This window comes from Mesoplodon bidens, assembly GCF_964165515.1.
Source record: "Mesoplodon bidens genome assembly, chromosome: 9".
Taxonomy (NCBI): domain Eukaryota; kingdom Metazoa; phylum Chordata; class Mammalia; order Artiodactyla; family Ziphiidae; genus Mesoplodon; species Mesoplodon bidens.
Window position 1 is genome coordinate 19,916,582 of NC_138166.1, and position 24,944 is coordinate 19,941,525.

Consider the following 24,944-nt stretch of genomic DNA (forward strand, 5'->3'; position numbering starts at 1 on the left):
GAGTAGCCCCCGCTCGCCGCAACTAGAGAAAGCCCGTGTGCAGCAACGAAGACCCAACACAGCCAAAAATAAATAAATAAATAAATAAAATTTTAAAAAAAGAAGAAAAATGAGTGAGAATAGTTAGTTGGCTGGCAGAGATGGGAAGAGGAAACTTCCAGGGAGAGGGCCCAAAATTCATAGCAGGATGGCAGGTGAGCAAGCAGATGTCAGTTGGATTTGGCTGCAAAATAGAGAAAGAGAAAGGCTGTAAGTCACCTTGTGTCAAATAGGGAAGTGCATTTAATGGCATCCAGGGAGTTCGGATTTTATCACAAAGATGACAGTGTATTTTTTGGGGGGTGGAGGAATGTCTTGATCAGGTCTGTATTTTAGAAAGTCAACTCTGGTTATAAGTATGTGAATTGGAGTGGAAATGGGGTTGTCATTTTAAGTGGCAGTTCTTTGAAATAGTTCTTTGAAAAGAGGAGAAAGTATCAAACTAGGGCAGAAAGCTATTTCATAAGAAGGATGAGCAAATGAGCAAAACTTGGTGATGGATTATAGACAGTGGTGGGGTTCAGTATATGAAATTTCCCACTTGCATAAAATGATGTGAAAATACCAGGTCAAAAGTTCTCATCTTTTTTTTTGAATTTATTTTTGGCTGCATTGGGTCTTCGTTGCTGCGCGCGGGCTTTCTCTAGTTGCGGCGAGCAAGGGCTACTCTTTGTTGTGGTGCACAGTCTTCTCATGGGGGTGGCTTCTCTTGTTGCAGAGCAAGGGCTCTAGGTGCACAGGCTTCAGTAGTTGTGGCATGTGGGCTCAGTAGTTGTGGCACACGGGCTTAGGTGCTCCGCGGCATGTGGGATCCTCCCGGACCAGGGCTCGAACCCGTGTTCTCTGCGTTGGCAGGCGGATTCTTAACCACTGCACCACCAGGGAAGTCCTCTTATCTATTTTTATGGAGGCATAAACAACAAAACTATAAATGTGAAAAGCTCCAAACTTATTTTTATATCTAATAAATTATGAATAGAGCAAAATGCATATACTTTCTAATCATTATGCTTGAATAGAAAAGATTCACATTCCAGCTGAAAAATCTCCTCTAAGGACCTTCCCTCAGCACTCATTTTAAAATAGCCCAGCCATTTATAACTCTCCAACTTAACATCTTAATTCATTATATTGACAGAACTTATCGCTCTCTGAAATAAACTGTATTTATAGATTTATATTGTATACTTGTAACTCATTACTGTGTGTCTCTCCCCCTGAAAGTCTGAGGTCTTTCCTAGTCACAAACTTGGCACTCAGTAAATGAGTGTGGAGGGAAGGAAAGAAAGAAAGAAGGACAGGAGGGACAGAGGGCAGAAGGGAGGGTGGATGGATGGATGGATGGAGGGATGGAGGGATGGATGAGTTTCCATCTCATTTCAATTTTTAGTTCAGAATATTTGTAATTCAGAAAAACGGGTCATTGTCAAGCATCATTTAAGTTCTACTAGATGTTCTCTCTGAAATCACCACTGGAAATTCTTTTTCTCTTTCAATGATTCTGAATGCCACTTTTCCCAGAGCAAATCTAAGATGCGCTAAACAACTGAAAGAGGTGAACTTCTCTATTTTGAGGAAGAGTGCCAGAGTGTCGACGTGCTCTGTTCATTAAGTATTAGCATGTATCGTTTTAAGAAGTCATGGTGATGTGAGTCACTCTTTACATAATCGTCAGTGTAAGAAGAATTTTCAGAAGCCAGGGTTCAAATCTGACGCTGTTTAATCCGTTTCTGTGCAACCACCAGAAGGTCCGTTTGCTCGTTTCATGTCAGTGATGGTGACAGATCTAACCCTCCTATATCATAACCAGAAATCCTGGGACCGCTCCAGCCAAAATCTCCAAGAACCTTTGTTAACTGTGAACCAGACTCCCCCATGTCCTTCTATCCCTGCTCTGACCTCTCCCTTTCCAAGCAGACACTACCTGGGTGGCAAAAACTTCTGTTTTCAGGTATTTAGCAAGAGGAGGGGGAGGCGGGAGGGAGGCTTCTTGGAGCATGTTTAGAGTTTGGCCAAGTGGGTATTAAGTATAATTGCAGAGTTTTATGGAACTTAAGAAGTCATGGATAACACACTTTAAACATCCCTTACTGTATCTGCAGAGTCTGAATTAGTAGGTAGAAACCACAATATCGCGAGATTCCATTGGATGTCCCCTGGCCCTTCAACCCCCAAGGGCCCCTCCTGAGAGAAGAGCTCAGTGTGTCATTTTCATTTGAGTCAAGGGTCAGATAAGCTCCGCCATGCCACGTCATCCCAATAGCAGCCCCCCGGTTCCTTCCTAGGCACCTACAAGAGCTTGCCTGGTTCCATCTCTGGCTGAATCTGAGTAGCCTTCCTAGCAATGCCTAGAGAGGCTCAGGGCACACATTAGCTGAGAAGGCACCATAAAATGTGTGTGTCTGGTTGTGACTATGTCCACTTCTTAACATAACTTTCTTTAGAACTTGCGAGAAACTTCTAGTAAAGCTTTCAAAACAATTAGCGAGAACACTCTTTTTCAACGCTTGCCTTATGCAGAAATAGGCCTAAGGATGTACGAGATTTATATTGACAAAGGTGGCAGTTCAAGTCAGTTGGAAAAGAACGGACTATATAGTCAATGAGGCCAATATAACTGGCTCTACAACCAAAAAAATTTAGGTTAAATTCCTCTCCAACTTGAAAGCACATGTAAAAAATGTAACAGTAAGATTTCTTCAAAAAACTCTAGGTGACTTTCTATATATTCTAGAAGATAAACATTATTGAGAACAGGAAACTTTGAGTGGTAGAGGCTTTTTCACTCAAGATTGGAACCCTGGAATCTAGCAAAGAAAAGGAAAATATATTTGAATATATAAAAATGAAAATACTTTTTATGGCAAAAATACCATGAATAAAGGCAAAAGGCAAGCTTTGATTTTGAAAAATAATCTTTGCAACTCAGGAAAATCGGAGGCTGAAGATCTGCAATATAGATTTCAAAGAGCTCTTCCACCTGGAAAAGAAGAGGAGAAACAACTCTAAATCAGCAAAGAAAATGAAAAAAGCTGTTCAGAGAAGAAAAAATCCAAATAATCACCAAACCCATAAAAAGAATTTCAATTTTATCAGTGGCCAGGGATATTTAAGCAAAATAAAGAAACAATGATATATCACTTTATAACAATCAAATTGGCAAATATTAAAAAGAATTATATGTCCTCTTTTCAGGAGGACATGGGTGAAAGTTTATTCTCTTCCATCACCAATAGAAACATGAATTTTGATAGCCTTTTTTAAAAATACAATCAACAATATATACTAAAACTTTTAAACCCATATACCCTCTGGCCCATGAATCTCTCTCATAGAAATAAAAGCACTGCTATAAGGACTCTTATAATAACAGCTAATATTATTGAGCCCTTATTATGGGCCAGGTATCTTTGCAAAAGCTCTACATGAGTTGCACATCCTGTTATGATCTCCCTATTTTACAAATGAGGAAACTGGTACCCATAGAAGTTTATACTTGCCCAAGGTAGCATAGCTAATAAATGGCAGAGCCAGGAATCCAACCCAGGCAGCATGGCTCTCCAGTGCAAACTTTTAAAAGCTATCCTATCCTCCCTAACAAAACATACAAGGATGTTTATTTCAGTATCGTTTGTAAAGACACAAATGTAGAAGCAATCCAGGTGTCCATCAGCAGAGACCAGTTAACTTCATCACAGCAGCTCCACACTGCACCATGATATGAGGCATAAAAGAGCTGAATTAGAATCTTACCAGATGATGGAAGAGGATTTCTTCAAGATATTGCTGAGGGAAGAAAAGCAGAAAACTATGAACAACACAATTTAAAAAGCAAAAAATAATGATGCAAAACCTGTACCTGTATGGATACAGATATGTAAATATAAATAACTTAGTATGTGATTACATGATTTAGAGGAAAAATATGGAAGGATACATCTTAGTCAGCATGGGTCCCAGGAGATGAGATGAGGAGAGAGCAGCCAACCAGGGCAGAAGGAGACAAAACTCCTTGATAATACTCCTTGATAATGATAATAAAAAAGTATCTACGAGCATATTAATGAATTGATATAAAAATTACAAGTGTGTATACATTTTTAAAAATAAATCCCTAACGACTGAAATGCCATTTGGTACAAATGGCTTAGCTAAGTTATTAGAAAGAAACAAGTGTCTTAGACACGAATTCCTCAACGCGCCCTCCGATTTCTGAGGACCCAATGCTGGTCGCACGAACTGCTGGGCAGTCAGTGAGCCTCTGGTGTATTAGAAATGCCACACAGACGCATTCCCACCTCGCTCACTCTACCTCTGGTGTCTTCCACTCTCCATCCCATTTGCCCTCCCTTTCCTCAGCCCCCAAATCTTTAATAATTCCCGGTGTCTACAAAATGAAGTCCAGATTCCTCGGATCCTCAGGGACTCCCCAAGGTGCAAGATCACCTGTCTTGGGACACCATCTACCTCTCCCGCCAGCTCTTCTACCCAGTCCCCGCGCTCCGTCAGGCGCACTCCTCTCCCTTACGGGCCCCATCATTTCCTCTGTTCTCTCATTTAAGGGTGGGTCCACGTGTCACCCACCCTTAAAGCCCATTTAAAATACTTTATAGTTCTCTTGTGACTTCTTTCCTGAACTTTCTTCTGAAGAGTAAGTTCATCTTCTCTTGAGTTCTTTTTTTTTTTTAATATTTATTTATTTGGCTGCACCAGCTCTTAGTTGCGGCATGCAGGATCTTTAGTTGCGGCATGCATGCAGGGTCTAGCTCCCTGACCAGAAATTGAACCCGGACCCCCTGCATTGGGAGCATGGAGTCTTAACCCCTGGACCACCAGGCAAGTCCCCTTGAGTTCTTTTAGAAACAAAGGTTTTCAGACACTTTTAGCTGAAACCTTGCTTTCCAATGAAATTTATATTCAGTCCCAGTATCTAGGACAGAAGAAGGTGGAGCTCGTCTCCTTCAAGGAGTCTGGGGGCTGGTCATTTGTCCACTCAGACTCTTCTTCCTCCCCGCCATCTTTATGCTTCTGTGCAAAACAGTTTGAATAAAACACCACTCTGGGCTGTCTGCATTTCTCATTCCATCTCTCCCGGGCTACTCTGTATTGTAAGGATTCGTGCTAGCTTCGAAACTGGATCAAGCAGCAAGCACGTTATCGCCCCTTGCAACCAGCATGGTTTCTGGCATACAGGCAGCCCCCTTCAGTTCCTGAGGCAGGGTGCCACACAGCCAGAGGAGTAAATTCCTGCTGCAACTCTCAGCAGCTGTGTGACCCTGGGCAGGTTTCTCAACCTCTCTGAATCTCAGCCTCCTTTCCCATGAAAAGGTGATAACAGTGCCTATTCTGTGTGATGGTCGTAAGGGTCCCGGAAAAGTGACTGGTACCCAGTAGGCGTTTAACAGATGTGGATGCCATCATTCTGTCCTTGAGTGTATGTGTGTTTTTTTGTTTTTTGTTTTTTAGAAGATGTTGGGGGTAGGAGTTTATTAATTTACTTATTTATTTTTGCTGTGTTGGGTCTTCGTTTCTGTGCGAGGGCTTTCTCTAGTTGTGGCAAGTGGGGGCCACTCTTCATCGCAGTGCGCGGGCCTTTCACTGTCGCGGCCTCTCTTGTTGTGGAGCACAGGCTCCAGACGCACAGTTTTAGTAGTTGTGGCTCACGGGCCTAGTTGCTCCGGGGCATGCGGGATCCTCCCAGACCAGGGATCGAACCCGTGTCCCCCGCATTAGCAGGCAGACTCTCAACCACTGCGCCACCAGGGAAGCCCTATGTGTGTATTTTATAGGGACATCAGAAAGTGTTAGAGAAAGCTGGGTTGGTTCCCTTGATCCCAGGTTTCTGAGTCTTGGCACTATTGACATTTGGGGCCAGATGATTCTTTATGGTGGGGACTGCCCTGTGCATTGGAGGATGTTGAACAGCGTCCCTGGCCTCTGCCCACTAGGTACAGTCCCACCACAACCACCACCCCAGGATTGTGACAACCAAAAGTGTCCCTAGATATTGCCAAACTACGTACTATTGAGAACTACGGCTTTAATGTTCCCATATGGAAAAAGCTTGGAAAAAGAAATGTGTCACGTGGCTGACCAAGGGCAGCAATATTTTTGCAGGATTAAGAATATTTCCCTGGCCTATAGTTCTATAAAAAAAACATGTTCATATTCAACATCTCTGGTTCCTGGACCAGCATAACCCAGCCCCTGAGCGGGGACGGGGCAAGAGCCACAGTGTAGTCAGGCTCCTGAGCTGAGTCCATGCTCTGATTCCCTTCAAGTCCATCCAGAAGAGAACCTCCCACTTGCTTCCTCTTTTTTTTTAATACCCTTTATGAGTCGTTTCAAACATATACAAACAACAGACATGCCTAATGCTCTTATCACCCAGTTTCAAGAACTTGTACACTTCTCCAGACCTGATTTTTGATTTTTTTAAAGTAAAATTTACACGTTACATGCACAAACTTTATCTGTATATTTTTGACAGATGTATGTACATTTGTATCCTACATCCTTATAAAGATATGGAATTTTTCTGTCACCTCAAAAATCTCCTCGTGGTCCTTTCCAGTCTATCTCTGACCCCTCTCAACTCCATGAAACCACTGAATAGATATTTTCAGCACCTGTTTTCTTTGTATGCTCTAGAACTTCATAGAAATGAAATAGTTAGTCCCCTTTAGTGGTAATTCTTCCACTTGCTTTTTTTTTAACATCTTTATTGGAGTAGAATTGCCTTACAATGGCGTGTTAGTTTCTGCTGTATAACAAAGTGAATCAGCTCTACATATACGTGTATCCCTGTATCTCCTCCCTCTTGCGTCTCCCTCCCTCCCTCCCTCCCTCCCTATCCCATCCCTCTAGGCTTCCCAGGACGGTTGCCTCCCTGACTCATTCAGGGACAGAGCTTGGAGTGACGCCACGCCCCTTGGGAATCAGGATTCCCACAGCATTCCTGGGTGGTTGGGAGGGTAGAGGGCAGGGAGTGTTCAGGCAGGTGGTTTTGTCACCTGCCCAGCGGCAGGCCACCCTGTCCCCGCAGGCCTGCATGTGCAGGAGGACCAGATGCCACGCCTCAGTCTTCCTACAGACCAGGAGGGAACAATTACAGAGCAAACCACTGGCGGGAATGTCAGGACCAAGCCCAACCCACGATTAGCTGTAGAGATGGAACACTAGCTTAGGGCCAAACCCTGAACTCAGCTGGCAGGAATGTGCACCCAGCAGAGGGAATGCAGACAGCGCCGGGCGTGGCGTGGCGTGGGAGCGGGGAAATGTCGTTCTGTACGTACAGGGAGCTGCGAAGAATCAAGACTGCCCTTTTCCCAAATAGTGACTGCAGAACAGCTCCATAGCGGGGACGTGCTTTTTGCTGGCACTTGCCCCCACTGTTTGCACTGCGTTCACATTCCAAAGGGAACTCTGTTTGTTTTCATTTGTATTAGCCGTCTGTGGACCTGCTCACTGCTTTTTCTGGAAGCTCAGTTGGGTGGGGCAGCTGGAAGGGCGCAAGGTTTTTGAGGAGACAATGAAAGAAGAAAAGGAAAGACTTGTACGGCACAGGTGGAAAGAGAAACTGAAACCAGGGCAGCCCTTTGTCCTCTGGACTGGAGGGAAACACGTGGCAAGTGTCACCACCTACAGGCTGGTGACACAAGAAGGGGATTAGCTTGGGACAAAAGGAAGAACCCCTCCCCTATTTAATGGGACAGGAGGAGGCATGGATGCAGGTCACTGGGCTGAGAGGAGGCCAAGCAGGACACTTCACACCCTCTGCTTTTGGAAGAGACAGGTCTTTGAACTCCATCCTTCCCTGGTGCCCACACAGAGAGCACAGTGACTGTTGCCTAAGTCAAAACTTCACTTCTGAATTTCACGCCATGTTTTTCCATCGTAAAAACAAAAAAAGGATGAGGGACTTGGAGTCTGTGGTCCTCAAACTTTAGTCAACAACTGCAGAGCTTGTTTTAAATGCAGATTCCCAGAGCGCACCCCACAGAGAGTCTAATCTCCAGGCACCTATATTCGAACAAGCACCCCAGGGAACCTGATGCCAAAGGGAGGATCGCCACCCTTGGAGAAACACTGCCACAGATGCTGGCGGCGGCTTCAGGAGCCCTTCAGAGAGTGTGAGAAGAAGAAAGCTAGATGTGAGTGCAGTTTTCACACAAAGAAATGAAATCACCCCAGCCAGAAACAACAGATTTTCACTCCATTTACCAATACGTGAGAAGTTAGAAAACATGAAGGTCCAAAGAGGAAGGCAGTAATATTGGGTAGAGCATGGAAACACATATTGTGTGGGAATATGAGTATTTAATGCACTTAAATAGTGAGGATGAGAAAGGATAATTGTTTTTAATTAATCAAAGTTACAAGCATAAGGAAAAAGGAGTATCTTTGAGATGGGTTTTTAAAATATAATAGAATTTAGCAATTATGGAGTGCTTTTTCATCTTCAAAGAACCTATTAGCATTAAAGTACTCTTTTCTAAAATTCTCCCTCGAGGTAGGTAAGCAAAATTGAACATTATTATCCCTTATTTGTAGATGGGGAGAGAAAAGTGGAGAGGCTGTTTCAACCTAACATTGAAAGGACTTTAAAAAAAATAATAAGTTCCCACCATAGAGATCTGGGTTTCCCACCTTTAGCTCTCCTGGATGCTTATATTATTGGACAAGAAGTCACAGCACATTTGGGATAAGTGACCACTGGTGGAGGTGTGAATAAGCTTCTGTGCTGCACAGAGGCGGGAGATGCCATTTCCTGTTCTCCTAATTTCCCTGGTGTGTTAGGATTTAAACTGAGCAAAGGTTTCAAAAGAATCAAAGTTAATTAATTTGACCAGGCTGTTTACATTATCTTACTTCAGTGTCCTAACATGTAACCTGGGGATTAAAAATTAGGCTTCGATTACGTGCCTCAAACTTTTTTGTGGATACACTACTGCTTGACTAAGTAAATGGAAATGGATGCTGCCCCCCTTAAAAATTTGCTTTGAGGACAAAGGAAATGAAAATACTCTAGTAACAATACAAGCCCGAGAATAAATTACAATATGTAGTTAATATCACGACTGAGAAATCCTTATGCTTGACCCTTTCTAAGTATAAAAATGTTAAAAATTGGAACTATTGGTTAAGTCATTGAAAGATGTACTTTCCAAGAGATGTGTTCATTTTCTGATTTGTTTAAATACCAAATAGAATTAAGAGAGTCAGCATCTCATCTTCAAAAGACTTTTTGTCTATTGGAAGAGCTTTTCTAAAAACATAAGTTATGTGAAAATACAAAGGTTTATCTTCTGTCTAGCCTCAATTTCATTAGAGGAAATATATATTCAGAGCAGTGGGAAGGGTGAAGAGTTTTACAGCAACAGAATTTGGAATGAATGGAGGGCCAGGGCCAGGGTCAGGGTCACCCACCTGGAATGGATTTCCTAAGTTAAGAATAGTAAAGCTGTCTGGGAAAAAAATGTATTGAAAAGGACATTTGCACAGGTGGACCTGGGACAAAAGTTCAACCCTAGTCAAGTTGAGAACAGGATCAAGGTACCTAAATGGTCTCAGGATCTGAGAAGGGGAATAATTGGTGGAGACATATAAATCTAATGATTAGGAACATCATTGCAAAAAACACAGGGGAATCACACCAGACATCTAAGAAAATGTGTGACATAATCCAGGAGACAGACCCTCAGGCACAGGCTGGGAACAGACCAGACAGATGCCTTGGGACCTCTGGGGCACAAAGGGGCAAGAAGGACTTTCAGGTTTCAGATGATGAATAGCAAACGTAGACTCCAAGGTTGGCTTTCCTTACTATCCAGACTTCTAGGGACTTTCTCCTTATATTCTCATCTCAAGGAATATCAACTAATTCTATGCTATAACGAAAAATATAATCAGTCGATGAATCTTCAAAACAATCAAGCTAAATAGAACATAGTCGCAAGCCCTGACATCATGTTGATTCATTTATATATTGTTTATGCTTCCCATACTTCCCCTCTACCAATACAATTAATTCAGAACCAATTATTTAGATAGCTTCAAGTATTCCTGGTATGTGGTTATACCAGTACGTATGCTTTTGTGTAGCATGAGAACATGATGTTGTCAGAGCCATTATTATTTTGCCAGTCAGGTGGAAATTACAGAATGTCATTTCAGTTGAGACTCAGGTAGTAGTTCAGTAATTCTAATAATTTCCTGAACCATAATGTCACTAGTCTGTATGCCCCATGGAAGCTTGGGAGCCTTGTCTGTTGTGCTCTAAGTACCCCAGCAACTAGACAGTGCCTCAAAAATGGTGGGTACCTCAATATGATTTGTTGAAAGACTGAATGAATGAATGAAAAACCTAAAAGTTGTTTAGGTTGTATCAAATTGATTATTTTTTTCACCTGACTCCGTTTTTGTGTAATACTGTGCATTGCTTAATGAGTCACAGGTAGAGAAGGACACAACACTTAAAGGGTCAATAGGGCACTATGGGTTTTGCCTGGATCACAGTGACACTGTTATTCCTTTATTCTCTGGTCTTTGCAGCTCAGATAATTAAGACCTTTTAAACCTTCACCTTCCTGTTTTACCCAGTTAGATGAGGATATAGCAGATCTCAGAACATTTCAGTTATCCAGACAAGCAGCATGTTTTGGTCAACTTTCCTATATAATTCTGGGCATGGAACCAGAGTCTATGTCTTATTGAAAATTAGATAAATTCTCCTCTTGCATGAAATTAAAAATATGACTTTAGTGGGTCGACTTATAAACTCTACAATAATAGGTTTAGTGATAAATGTCCAAGAAGATGAAGGAAGAGGGGTGTCCTTTGCATTGGGTACTATATTACTCTCCAAGAGCTACCTTAGCAAATTACCACAAACTGGGTATTCTCCGTTCTAGAATCCAGACGTCCAAAATTGAGGTATCAGCAAGGACATGTTCTCTGTCCAGGCTCTGGGGGAGAATCCTTCCTAGCCTCATTCAGCTTCTGGTGGCTCCAGGCCTTCCTTGGCTTGTGGCTCCATAACTTCAGTCTCTGATTCTGGCTTCACATGGCATTTTCCTCTGTTTCTGTGTCTTCTCCTCTTCTGTCTCTTATAAACACATTTGGCAGTGGATTTAGGGCCCACGTGGATAATCCAAGATGATCTCATTTTGGGACCCTTAATGATATCTGCAAGGACCCTTTTTCTTAAGGTCACAGGATCCAGGGTTGAGGAAGACGATGCATCTTTGGGGGGTACATTCAACCCGCTACAGATACAGATAATCTGCATAATATACTTCTAGAAGAGCTTTCTCTGAACGGGAGGCGCCCATTTGGCCCACCATGTTGCCATGTTGAGGAATAAGTAGCCCTGGTCTTACTCCTTTGCCCCCTGCAGGGCTGATTTTAGTGAACGGCACTTGCGCTAGGCACATTCATTTCAGTTGCTAATTAGCAGTCAGAAGATCATATCCTGTCATTATCTTGTGTTGGCAGGGTCTCTTTCAGGACAGATGAAGAAAACTTCAAGTTTTCTCAGCTAATTTGCAGTGCTGTTTCCACACACAGGGAAGCTATGAAAGTCAAATATAAATCAGGCCTTGCATCTACAATATTTAAACAATTTGAGGGGGGATGAGGGAGGTGATTCTTTACCCATGCCTTGAAACATTATCTGAGTAAAGGTGCTGAAGAGAATAGACTTAACTTCCTACTGTATAGCACAGGAAACTATACTCAACATTATGTAGTAACCTATAAGGGAAAAGAATCTGAAAAAGAATAGATATATGTATATGTGTAACTGAATCGCTGTGCTTTACACCTGAAACTTACACAATATTGTAAATCAACTCTACTTGAATAAAAAAATTGAAAAGTATATATATATATATACTAGTTTAGATTAAACAAAAAAAAACCACCTAACTTTCCTAGCCCCAGTGACCTTGACCTACATTCCACTCCAGCCACCTGCTCACACAATGGCCCTCCCAGCCTCATTATCACCCAGAACTGTGCCATCTCTGAAATTGACGACTCTAAATTCCCTCCATCCATCATTCTACAGCCAGTGCTCCCACCTCCTCCCACTACCGCAGCTGCTCACCAAGTTCATTTGCACCTCAGACTCACCATCCCCTGCCCATCTGGCATGGTGTCCTTCACCCCAGGCCTCCTGAACGCCTCCTTCCCCTGTACACAATTCCCCCTCCCCTCCATGATTACACCCCATCTGATGGGCAAAACGCCACGTTGGATCAGTATCATAACTCACTCTCCCATGTTCAACACCGGAGCTGTTTCCTGCACCTCTAGCACCAGAGAAAATGAAATGATCCTGAGAGACGGTACAATCCTAAATCATACTCTCTGGCCTCAGCAGGTTCTACAGCAAAGCTCACCTGTCCTATGATGCATCTTTCATTCCACTGGCCTGAAAGCCCCTACCAACCAGACTCCTTCACTTTGAGGAGATGCCTTCAGATCTTACTGAAGTGGAAACTCTGAGGGGACCACCTCCATTTCCCACCATGACTACAAATACCCACTCGACCCTACCACTTCCCTGCATCGCCCTTCTCCCGGTCCAGGCAGATGTCCCACTGAGGCTCTGGCTCCATCTGTTCCCATCTCCTCCATGCCCTTACTCCAGAAATTTTCTCTTTCTCATCTGTCTTTATACTTTACCCTCTCCCCCTGCTTATGGCTCCTTTCCTTCATTCTCTCTTTCACCTACTGAAATCTGACATCAGTATTCACCAAAATTGCTCTTTCCTTGAACAGTGGAGACCACCTAATCGCAAACTTAGGGGACTAGTATCCCTCTCTACCTTAATGGAAACATCACTGCAGTAGATATGGACTCCTACCTCAAAGTCTACTCCCTTAGATTCTGAGACACCAATGTCTTCTAGTTTTCCTTGTATCTATATTATATGCAAATAAACATATAATTTTATCACATCAGTAACTCACATTCATTGTAAAAAAAATTAATATATATAAGGAAATAAGCCCACACAGAAATAAATGCTATTAATATTTTGACTTAAGTCCTTCCATGCTGTTTTATTGGATGGATGGATGGGTGGGTGGGTGGGTGGATGGATGGATGGATGGATGGATGGATGGGTAGATGGATGGATGGACAGATGGATAGATGGAAAGATATAATTTTACATAAAATATAGCAATGGAATCAAAGTAAACTTCCATAAAGTTCTCTCCATGTCAAACTATGAATTCTAAATCTATGTTTTTATCCTGACCTCTCTGCTGAGCTTCAAACTCTTTCAGCTTTTATCCCTGCTAAATATCATCAACTTGATCCCCCTCGAAGTTAAGATCTAATCTCTCCCAGGAGCCACTTCCTGTCATCCTTCTCTTCTCCTTCTGCTCACATGAAGCTCCCTGTCCTGCCAATTTTATCTCCAAAATGTTCCTCACAATTCCCTGGACATACTGTAATACCCTCCCCTCTGTCCCTCCTCAGAACTATCCCTCACATGGCTGCAGGCTGATTTCTCTAAAATCCCAAAGCAAGCGTGTCACCCCCTTGGCTTAAGCCCTTCAGCGGGTCCCCATTCTCTATAATTTAAAGGCTGAATGCGTTGGCATGGAGAATAAGACCTTCCAGGACCTCCCGCTGCCTCTTTCTTCAGCCTGATCTTGCCCCTTCTCCCTCTTTCTGCTCTAGTCATCGTGAATTTCTTGCTGTTCTAAACATATTCCATTCTGTTTCCTGCCTCTTTCCTCATATGATTTTATTTTCTTGGAAAGCCTTTCCCTGCCTTCTGAAGCAGACTAATTTTCTACTCTTTCTTCAAAGCTCACCTCAGTCATCACTTCCTCCAGGAACCCTACCTAGATTTAATCCCTCCCAAGTCAGCTAAGTCTCCCTCCTCTGGGTTTTCACACCTCCCTTGCCCTCTTCTACAGCATGTGCTACATGGTAATGAAATGCTGCATTGCTAGATCTCTCCCCCTTACCGAACTGTACATTCTTCAGAACAAACATCTACTTTCATATCTTTGTACACACCTGGCACAGAGGAGGCACTCAGTAAATTTGTTGAGATTAAACATGCATGAACACACTGTCATTTCTCTCACATTTAAAAACAAATCCAAGCTTCCTTTGATGTCACACCCTCCTCCACCTACCACTTTGATTCACAGCTCCCCTTTAAAGAAACATTCCTACAAAGAGTTATCTGTGCTTACTTTCTCTGCTTTCTCTTCTCCCATTCTCTCCAGCCTTTCCTCCCCTTTCCCTCCACAGAAACAGCTCTCATCAGGGTTGCCAAACCCCGTGGGCAACTCTTGGACCTCCTATTATTTGATCTCAGAGGCACTTGACACAGTCGGTCTCTGCCACTTTCCTGAACACTTTCCACATCCCTTGGTTCCCATCCTAACTCATCCCCTGTTCCTGTTCAGTTGCCTTTGTTGTCAACTTCCAGATCCCTGGATGTTGCACTGTTTAGGGCTCAGCCCTTGGTCCACCGCTCCAACTGCTCGTACTTCCTTGGTGATCTCATCCAGCTTCATGGATTCATGTAGCTCCATCCTCATGACCCCCCATTAACATCTGCAGCCTGGCCCTGTTCCTGGAAATCCTGAATGATGGGTAAAACTGCCCACTCAACAGCTCCACCTGGTTATTTAGTAAGCATCACAAACTTAATAGGTCTAAAAGAGACCTCTCAAGTTTCTCTTCCAAACCTTCGCTTCTGGTGTTTCCCATCTCATTAAATGGCACCACCATCTACGCAATTGCTCTGGCCCAAGACCATGGACTGTCTTTGATGCCTCTCTTTTTCTCACGTCTCCCGTCCAGTCCATCAGCAAATCCTCTTGGCTCTGTCATGAAGATACATCCCGAATCTGAGCTCATCACCTCCACCCCCACCACCCCAGTGTAATCTGCCATCACCTCCCACCTGGGTTACTGCAGGAGCCTCTCAACTCCTGCGGTGTCTCCTGGGAGTGTCTCTTCCCACGCTTGCCAGCCTCACCTCTCTCCCTGCAGCATCCAGAGTGATCATTCCCAACATCCATCAGTTCACCCCATCAGCCCTACAGGAGACCTCCAGCGGATTCCCATCATGCTCAGAATACAATCCACACTCCTTCCCATGCCTGCCAAGCCCTGCATGACCTGTCTCCTGGGGAATGTCTCCAAGCTCATGTTCTCCCATCTTCTCATTCTCTCTCTGGTGTCCAGCCCCTTTGCCCTCTTTATTGTTATTCAAGCAAACCAGATATGACCCCACCTCTGGCATTGCTGTTCCCCTAGCTTGCAATGCTCCTCCTCCTGGAAGCTCACTCCTTTTCTTAACTCAGATCAGACATCATCCCCTCAGAAAGGATAACACAACCTGGTACATTTTGGAGGAATTATTCTCCCCTCCCATCCTTTTCCCAAGAGAAACCTAGAGCCCAAGTTCTAGGCGGGAGTCTGAAATGACGTTTGGTGGAGTTGGAAGGCACACTTAGAAATTAAGGGAGTGATGAAAACTGCTCAGATATGTGCAGAGTGGAGCACAAAGCCTGGAGGTTGTGACCTTCACTTTGGGGGGATGGGTGGTACTGGCGTCTGGTGCACAGAGGCCAGGGTGGGTGTGAAACACCCTGCAGGGCACAGGACAGCAAATGTCAACTGTGCTACAGTTGAGGAACTCGCTCTGTTCTTCAGAGGACCGCAAAGACCTCTAAAAGGACTTGAACCCTGCAAGTCCTGGTCCATTGCCAGGGAAGCAGTGATGGGGGAAGAGCCGGAAATGAGCAGGGATGGAGAACATGACTGCCACAGAGAAAACCTTCTAGAACTCAGCTGTCAGTCTGCAGGAGGTAGGCCGTGCACAGGTGGGTGCAGTCCCAGAGTCACAGCTTGGGAGACAGGCCATTGTGATGGTGGTCTGGGGGCATTCAGGCCTGGGGGCAGTTTTAGCAGCCCTCTGGCTTCACTCAGTGACCAACAAAATGTTTTTGAGCCTCTGGTATTTGCCAGTGCACTGCTGGTTCTGAAGGTGTTTGTGCTCCGGAGGATACCATGGTGTTTGGAAGAAGCCGTCAAGGTCTGTAGCCTGTGTGCCGGGTTTTGAGCAAACCTCAGTGTCCTGCCAGCTGTTCTTGTATCTGCCTCAGTCCCCCATCCCCTCACCAAAGGCAGCAGGGCCAAGCACATTGTCACCAAGTGTCCAGCTCTTTACAGCTCCATAATACACTGTCTGATGCCCTTTCCAAGCAGGAAGGCCCAGAGATGGGGCCAGCTTTGGGTTCCTCAAGGCTGAAGCTGGTACAGGGAGTATCTCTGATGCTTACCGGTGACGCATGAAAAGATGCAGAAGCCAAGAATCATACAGAGAGAGATTGATGGCTTACAGGTCAAGAAGAGCCTGAAAAGGTCACCGGAATGAAAGGACACCGTGAGACAATTATCAGGGGCACAAGTTTTATGCCAGGTGATCAAACTACCAGAAAGACCACAGCAGAACCTTTCAGACTTGAAATGTTGCCTGGGCACTGCAATGAGGGTGTTATCCCATTTTTATATCCCTTTCATATAAAGGAATTAACTAGAAGCCTTTTTAAAGGGTTTTGTGGCACAATCCAAAATGTCTTTCCAGAGTAATGAGGTCTTTTTTTTTTTTAATGTTATTGAAGTATAGTTGATTTACAATGCTGTGTAATTAGGTCTTTTATTTTCTTCAGTTGGCAAACCATCCTGCTTCCCTTCCATAAATCTGACCTGTGGACAAGAAATCCCTCTCCCAAACTTCCTGGCTAAATTTTTTGCCATTATGCAAACTGCTTTTGTTTAAAGAATTAGTTGAAAAGTACACCATAAATCATTACATCCTACCTCCTGCTAAAACATGTTCCTACACAAAGTTTCATTAGAGAGATGGCAGAGGGAGACAGAAAGGGAGAGACAGACCTGCTAGCTCAGGTTCTGGGTGTGAAACATTCATCACATTCGCCCATACATTGACTCCGTGACCTCCAGTCTTCTCTGCAGTTTGGTCTTTCTGTCCATCTTTCGGGAGAGAGACCTACTCTAGATATTGGAAATGTGAACAATTAATCTCATCGAACAAGCTTCAAATGATGTTTCAGGAATTTTCCGTGAGTTTGTACAGTTTATCCACTGGAATCAAACCAAATGATAACTTTCGATTTAATTCAATTCAGCAAACCTGGATTGTGCCCTCGCCTGTAGCCAGGCACTGCGATACAGGAGTGATGTCTGTAAGCAAAGCAGAAGTCTGCAGTTCTGCAACAGCAGGAAAGTGCAGGCTAGTCCACTGGTCAAGTCCACATTCTCATGCGCTTTTTTTTTTTTTTTTTTTTGTGGTATGCGGGCCTCTCACTGTTGTGGCCTCTCCCGTTGTGGAGCACAGGCTCCAGACGAGCAGGCACAACGGCCATGGCTCACAGGCCCAGCTGCTCTGCGGCATGTGGGATCTTCCCGGGCCGGGGCACGAACCCGTGTCCCCTGCATCGGCAGGGATCAGGCATGCCAGTCTCTGGATAAGCACCCAGGTAGACTGACCTCCACTAGTCCCTGGGCAAAGCCTTTCAACATCTTAGCAGTTGCCCTATAGAGTAGGTACCATTATGATCCCATTGTGCAGATGAGTAAACTGAAGCCCAGGGATGGTAAGCAGCTTGCCCAAAGTCACACAGGTCAGAAGAGTTAAACCGAAGCAGCCTGACATCAGAGCTTGCAACAGTGGTCCTCTCCACTATACTGCTTTTCTTGGATTATTGGCAAACAACCCAAAGAGTAATGAATCAACAAACAGTAACCCTCTCAAGGGGAGAGTCAAGTCTTTGCTGGGCCTTTTAAACCAGGTGGGAAGATGTGCTGGAAATATGTGAAACTCCATTGCCTTTGAAAGCTCACTGCAATGTGCAAAACCGAGATGGAAGTGAGATAAACCTTTGCCAGTAACATTGGTTGCTTTCAGATTTCCTGCCGTAATCTCCCTCAGCATCATTAGGACAGCTCAGAGTGGCTGCAGTTGCTTTTATCCGAGGCAACTCAAGTTAATCTCCCAGATGTCTGCTGAGGTGTTGATGAGGATGCTTGAAGAGTGACATCTGCCCATTTCAGAGGTTCTCCCATGGTCCCAGAGTTGACTGGCTGTATGCTGTCCCCTTCCAATACCTGTGAGCAGATGTGTAAAGATGAAAACCACTTAGGTTTCCATCAGCGTGGGAAGGGCCAAACCAAGCATAGAACATTCAGAAAATGAAATACTTTGGAGTCTATTAAAATTAGATGATGAGGGCTTCCCTGGTGGCGCAGTGGTTGAGAGTCCGCCTGCTGATGCAGGGGACACAGGTTCGTGCCCCGGTCCAGGAAGATCTCACATGCCGCGGAGAGGCTGGGCCCGTGAGCCATGGCCACTGAGCCTGCGCGTCCGGAGCCTGTGCTCCGCAATAGGAGAGGCCAAAACAGTGAGAGGCCCGCGTACCGCAAAAAAAAAATAATAATAATAAAAATATAAACTGTTTTTGTTTTGTTTTGCTTAAATTATCTGGATAGTTTCTGCAGTGATCAATCCAGAGGCTAAAGAAAAGGACTTTCTTTCCATCTCCTAATTCCTACACATTTCCAACCAACGTTGACAAAAAGCACAATCAGTTTCCTAGCAAGCAGTTGTTCAAGCTGGGTGAGATAAATAAAGGAGATGTACAAGCACTGGAAGATGTTTTCCCGTGAGAATGTCAGGGCAATTCATCAACTGGGAAAGGCTTTCCATTCCCATCTCTGCCTTTTAAGCTGTTGTTTGGATTTGAATTGTACAGTCCCTGTATTATGCTCTGTACAAACACATCCCAGATCATAGTTCATCTCTCTGGAATATATTTTACTGTATGTACTCGACTGGCTGTGAGCCATCCTGTCTGTGTTTATATAAAGCCAAACCACATTAGCATGGACTGCTTGCACAGCTATGAAAAAATATCAAGGGCCTACTCGTTGCCCACATCAGCCTGTGAAACCAATATAATTTTGTCTTTAGAAATTCCATCTTATGCCTGACCCCATTCAAAGCAAATAAACAGTTCTCAATGGGTGGTCTGCATTGCAGTCCTCGTGCTGAAAACAGCCCCATCTGCCACCCTACATCTGATCCCAGCCCCTGGTGGAGAGGCAAGCCACAGTGATCCCAGCTTCAAAGTGCTGAGCAAGACACCAGACTCCTCCCCAGACCCTGCTTTCCTGACCACTCAGGATTGGTGCAGGGTGGACATCCAACCTGAGCTGGGACAATCACGGAATCATGCTGGAAATTTGGACCTAGGTCAGTGAAAGTCAAGTTGGTCTCTCTAGGGGCTTGAACTCCAGGCTGAAAAACATGAGCAGTGTTGGCAGTGAGAGAGAAGAAAGGAGCAGGTATGCACAGAGAGGAGGTAAGGGGAGACACTGGATGAGGGAGGGTGAAGTCACCCCAGTACCTGACACTCAACTGCATTCCTGACCCTGCCTTTCTTGAGACACTGCCAGGACCTTATAATGAATTCCCCCTTTGGCTTAAACTAGTTGAAGGTTACTTGAATCAAAATATTCCTAATTAGCACAAGGAGGTATTGGAAGCCAACATAAAATAATAATAGTTATCACTTGAAGAGTGCAGTTTTCCAGAAGAAGAAATGAAGAATAGGTGGTTAAGTCCTGGCGCGAGGTCACACACCAGGCAGCCTGGCCCCTGGACCAGAGGATTAACCTCACTACTGTCCAGCTTCTCAAACTGGACACAAAGGAAAAGGCTTGCTCTGGCTTCTGGCAGGTATGAGTCAGTTTCCCCAGTGTACCACTTGCCCGGGGCTAATTATTGACCCTTGATTTCTTGTAAAATGAAGATAACCATAGTCATAAAGTAGAGTAGCAAGGATCAACGAGATAACATAATATGTGTTGGCCCAATAGGCATTCCATAAACGTTATTTCTAATCTGTTTCCCATTTTTCACTTGTAATGAATTACAGTGACTAGAACTGATGGAACGTTGTGAAGGGTGGTGGTAACCAGCATCCTGTATTTTTATTGTCAGATATGATGCTGAGATGAGTGTTCTTCATTATGTAAGGAAGTATTCTTCTATTCCTTGTTTACTACAAAGATTTTTTTTCTTCAGAAACTGACAGTGGATATTTTTTTTCTTGGTCCCCTTTTACCCCATTTTTTTTAATTTTTATTTTATATTGGAGTACAGTTGACTTACAGTGTTGTGTTACTGTCAGATATACAGCAAAGTGATTCAGATATATATATATAAACACACACACATATATATATATAATCTTTTTCAAATTCCTTTCCTATATAGGTTATTACAGGGTACTGAGTAGAGTTCTCTGGGCTATACTGTAGGACCTTGTTGATTATCTATTTTATATATACTAGCGTGTATATGTTAATCCCAACCTCGTAATTTATCCCTCCCCACCACCTTTCCCCTTTGGTAACCATAAGTTTGTTTTCTAAGTCTGTGAGTCTATTTATGTTTTGTAAATAAGTTCATTTGTATCATTTTTTTAGATTTCACATATGAGTGATACCGTAGACGGTGAATATTTTCAAGTAACTTTTCAGCTTCTAACCAAAAGAAGAGAAAAGCCATATGATTTTTGTCTCTTGACATCGTTATTAATTTTAATAATAGAATGCCTAATAGTAAATTGTCCTTAGTTTCCTAAAATCAAACATCCTTAGTCATCTGGCATTATTCAGGGAATGGACTGGTACTTTCTCTTGTGTTTTATTTATGATGTTTTTAATGTATAAGTGAGATGTCTTTAGTTTCCTTTCCTTTACTCTTTTCCAGATTCCATTTTGTGGTTATGGTAGCTCATAATGATGAAGTAAGAAGTTTTCTACCCTTTTCTGGTTTCTGGAGCTATTTAAATAGGGGTGTTTTCTGTCCATATATGGACAGTCCCAGCATCAATTTTGAACATAGTCCTTTTTCCTCAAAGTTTTCTAGTTTACATTATGGTCATTTGTCTATTTAAGTTGTTCTTCTTGAATAGATTTGAATAATGTGTATTTTGCTGGAGAATTTACAGTTTATTGAGATAGTCCCTTTTTTAACATTGAGCTGAAAATAGTATTCTCATGTAATATTTTTATCTATTCCATTTCTGAAGACACTGCTGCCTGCTGAGATTACCACTTCTCTTTACTAGGCCTTTCAGGGCCACCTCTAAGTGAGGGAGGTTCTTGGCAGGCACCTCTGTGTTGACGTTTGCTCTCTTCCCACTGTGGGTGGTCTCACCGTCTCCACCACATGGCCACAGCCCCACATCATGTTAGGAGCAACAGTTGTGATACCTCAGAGTCCACTAGAGTGGGTAAGCCTGCATGGAGTACGCAGGATTGTGGCCACCATGTTGGGGACCCGTTGGTTATTGGGGTATCAGGAAGGAGCGCTGGGGGATGCAGCACCGATGGTGTACCCCGGCCTCAAGGACTGTAAGATGTTCAGCTGTTCCATGAGCCTCCCCATCCACGGTGCCCCTTTAGCACCTTTACATTCTACTCGCCTCTGGTCTCCCTGGAGTCAATAATATTTACATGTTACTTCATGCAAAAAGAATCGACTCCTTCCAAAATGGCAACTTGAAGTGCTGCTTCTGATTACACTTATTACAGAATCTGATCATCTATTCATTTAAACCATTTTTATAGCAGTTACAGAGTACAAAGTCTTTTGAGTCTAAAAAGAGCCTCATGAAAGGTCATGGCTTAGTTGGAAATTCCAACTGGGAGGATCTGAGAAAAGTCACAGCTAAGTCTCTGCTTAGGTGAAAATCTAGTTAGATAGGAAGAGACAGGAGAGACCCCAATCACGGAGGTAGGCACCAGAGATGGACAGAACACAGGGTGAGGGAACCAGCGTGCTAGACCAGGCAGACGGGAAACTGGTTTAGGAGCAGGGCAACAATGGCACCAAGCCCTCGGGAGCCGTGGCATGCAGCTAGGCAGATCACCAGCAAAACTGCCAGGAAGCAGTTTGCCCCAACAAGGTTTTAAATCAGTGAAGGCCCTTACATCTGGAGGTGACCAGGTCTATGTGATCAGTTCCTCCCAGCAGAGACCTTGTTCTTCATGTGTGACAATGTAGGCTCCACTTACCGCTTACCACAGCGGGATTCCACATACTTGTCCCCACTGACCGTGAGCACGACCGACATATGTGATTCATACTCAAGTCCCCCACCTCCCAGCATAGGGTCAGGCACACATTAGACCTTCAGGTGGTATCTTTGGAATGCTCGAATAGGTGAGGATGCATAATCCAGAAATCTTTCCATATCCTTAGATTCAGATTCTCAGGTTCTTTGCTGACTGTTTGCACTATTTACAATAGCCAGGACATGGAAGCAACCTAAGTGTCCATCGACAGATGAATGGATAAAGAAGATGTGGCACATATATACAATGGAATCTTACTCAGCCATAAAAAGAAAGGAAATTGAGTTATCTGTAGTGAGGTGGATGGACCTAGAGTCTGTCATACAGGGTGAAGTCAGAAAAAGAAAAACAAATACCGTATGCTAACACATATATATGGAATCCGAAAAAAAAAAAAAGTTCTGAAGAACCCAGGGGCAGGACAGGAATAAAGACGCAGATGTAGAGAATGGACTTGAGGACACGGGAAGGGGGAAGGGTAAGATGAGACAAAGTGAGAGAGTGGCACTGACATGTATACACTACCAAATGTAAAATAGATAGCTAGTGGGAAGCAGCTGCATAGCATAGGGAGCTCAGCTCATGCTTTGTGACCACCTAGAGGGGTGAGATAGGAGGGTGGGAGGGAGACGCAGAGGGAGGGGATATGGGGATATATGTATACGAATAACCGATTCACTTTGTTATACAGCAGCAACTAACACAACAGTGTAAAGCAATTATACTCCAATAAAGATGTTAAAAAAAAAAGTGTTCAAAGAAAATAAATAAATAAAAATTTTTTTTTTAATGCTGACTGTTTGTCTAGGGTCCCACAATTCCCCTCCACCAGCTCTTTTCATCACTTAGGTCCTTATACTCTCAGGTCTGAGAAAAGGATTCCAGCAAAATGATTCTATTTGGGTACTTGGGGGAGAGGAGGGTTCCTTAGTACATACCAAGTTCATAGCCATTGTTTATGGTAAAGAATAAGAAGAATGGGTGCCTCCATTGTGTCATCAATTGGCAAATTTTTCAAGCAGCTTAAGATGAGTACTATGAAGAAACACATCAGATAACAGTACAAATGAAAATATTTAACAGTGTAATTTCCCACCTGCCCTTCAGTTGCTCTGCCTTGTCTGTGTTCCAGGTTCAGGTTTAGTGGTCGAATCCTAGGCCTGGCTCTGATCCATCAGTACCTTCTGGACGCTTTCTTCACAAGGCCCTTCTATAAGGCACTCCTGAGACTGTAAGTGTCCACCCGGCCCTGCCTGTCGGACCAGAGGCACTGGCCTCTTTGGCACCTCTGACCCTTTTGTCCCTGTTTTTCCCTAATCATTCCTGTTAGGTTTATGGTGATTTACTTTTCTGAGTGCTTAGATATCACATAAACCTTTTAGTCCAATAAAAATGCATTTGGAGATTTTATGTAAGCATAGGAGAACATCATATAACAGATATAAATTAGTTTATATAAATATAGTAACATTACAAGCATTGCATGAAACTACTAAGTAGAATTGATCTGTCCTTGTATGTAAGTCATTATGCTGTGCACCTTAAACTTATACAGTGCCGTATGTCAATTATATCTCAATAAAAATGGAAGAAGAAAAAGAAAAAATAAATTGATCTGTCTATAATTTAGTTATTTTCAAATGATACTCTTCTCCAATGGCCATGGAGAGCCCCTGAGTCAATCATTGTTTTGTGTTTATTATTGTAAACATTTAAAAATTTCCTTTTCCAATAAAAAACTACTGAATGAACTAAAAAGATTCATCAGTATATTCAAAAGTATCCAATTGTTAGAATACATCTGTGTCGCTTTAGCCAGGAGTGACATAACCACATTTTGGCATAAGGTCTGGGCAGCTATTTATTGAAACAATCCGTTTACCTTTCTCCCTTTGAATACACCCAGGCCCTGTGATTTGAGTGACCTGGAATATCTGGATGAGGAATTCCACCAGAGCTTGCAATGGATGAAGGACAACAACATCACAGACATCCTCGACCTCACATTCACGGTTAATGAGGAAGTTTTTGGCCAGGTTTGTGAGATGTGGGTCTTGGAGAAGACATTTTGGTTTTTACTGTGGAAAATTCACATACCATGAAATTTACCATCTTAACCACGTTAAAGGGCACAGTCCATTCAGTGTGGTTGCGTAGATTCACAGTGTTGCGCAGCCATCTCCAGAACTTCTTCATCTTGAAAAACTGAAGCTGTGCCCATTAGACAGTAGCTCCCCAGTTCTCCCTCTCCCCAGTCCCTGGCAACCATTCTACTTTTTCTCTCTCTGAATTTAGCTACTCTGAGTACCTCATATAAGTGGAATCATACACTGTTTGTCTTTTCACGACCAGTTTATTTCACTTGGCGTAATATCTTCAAGGTTCATCCACGTTATAGCATGTGACAGGATTGTCTCCTTTTTTAGAGCTGAAGAACATTCCATAGTATGTAAATACCATATTTTGTTTAGCCATTCATATGTTGATGGACGCTTAGGTGGCCTCCACCTTTTGGGTATTGTGGATAATACTGGTGTCAACACAGGTGTACAAATATCTGTTCAAGTCCCTGCTTTCAATTCTTTTGGATATATATACCCAGAAGAGGGATTGCTGGATCACATAGTAATAGGATGTTGTGTTTAAAAACAAGGACTGTCATTCATTTAAGATATAATTCTTTGAGGAC

General features: G+C 43.4%; 1 protein-coding gene across 3 annotated transcripts in view; it reads left to right on the forward strand.

Moving 5' to 3' along the window:
- Positions 1–24,944, forward strand: part of HECW1 (HECT, C2 and WW domain containing E3 ubiquitin protein ligase 1) — a gene marked incomplete at both ends in the record, with an annotated part of 546,121 nt that overhangs the window by 508,256 nt on the left and 12,921 nt on the right. For all 3 annotated transcript variants that reach the window (XM_081244601.1, XM_081244600.1, XM_081244602.1), the window contains 2 exons: positions 23,388–23,486; positions 24,162–24,291. In XM_081244601.1, coding sequence (XP_081100727.1) covers positions 23,388–23,486; positions 24,162–24,291 — 229 coding nt within the window. The remainder of the gene's footprint in view (positions 1–23,387; positions 23,487–24,161; positions 24,292–24,944) is intronic.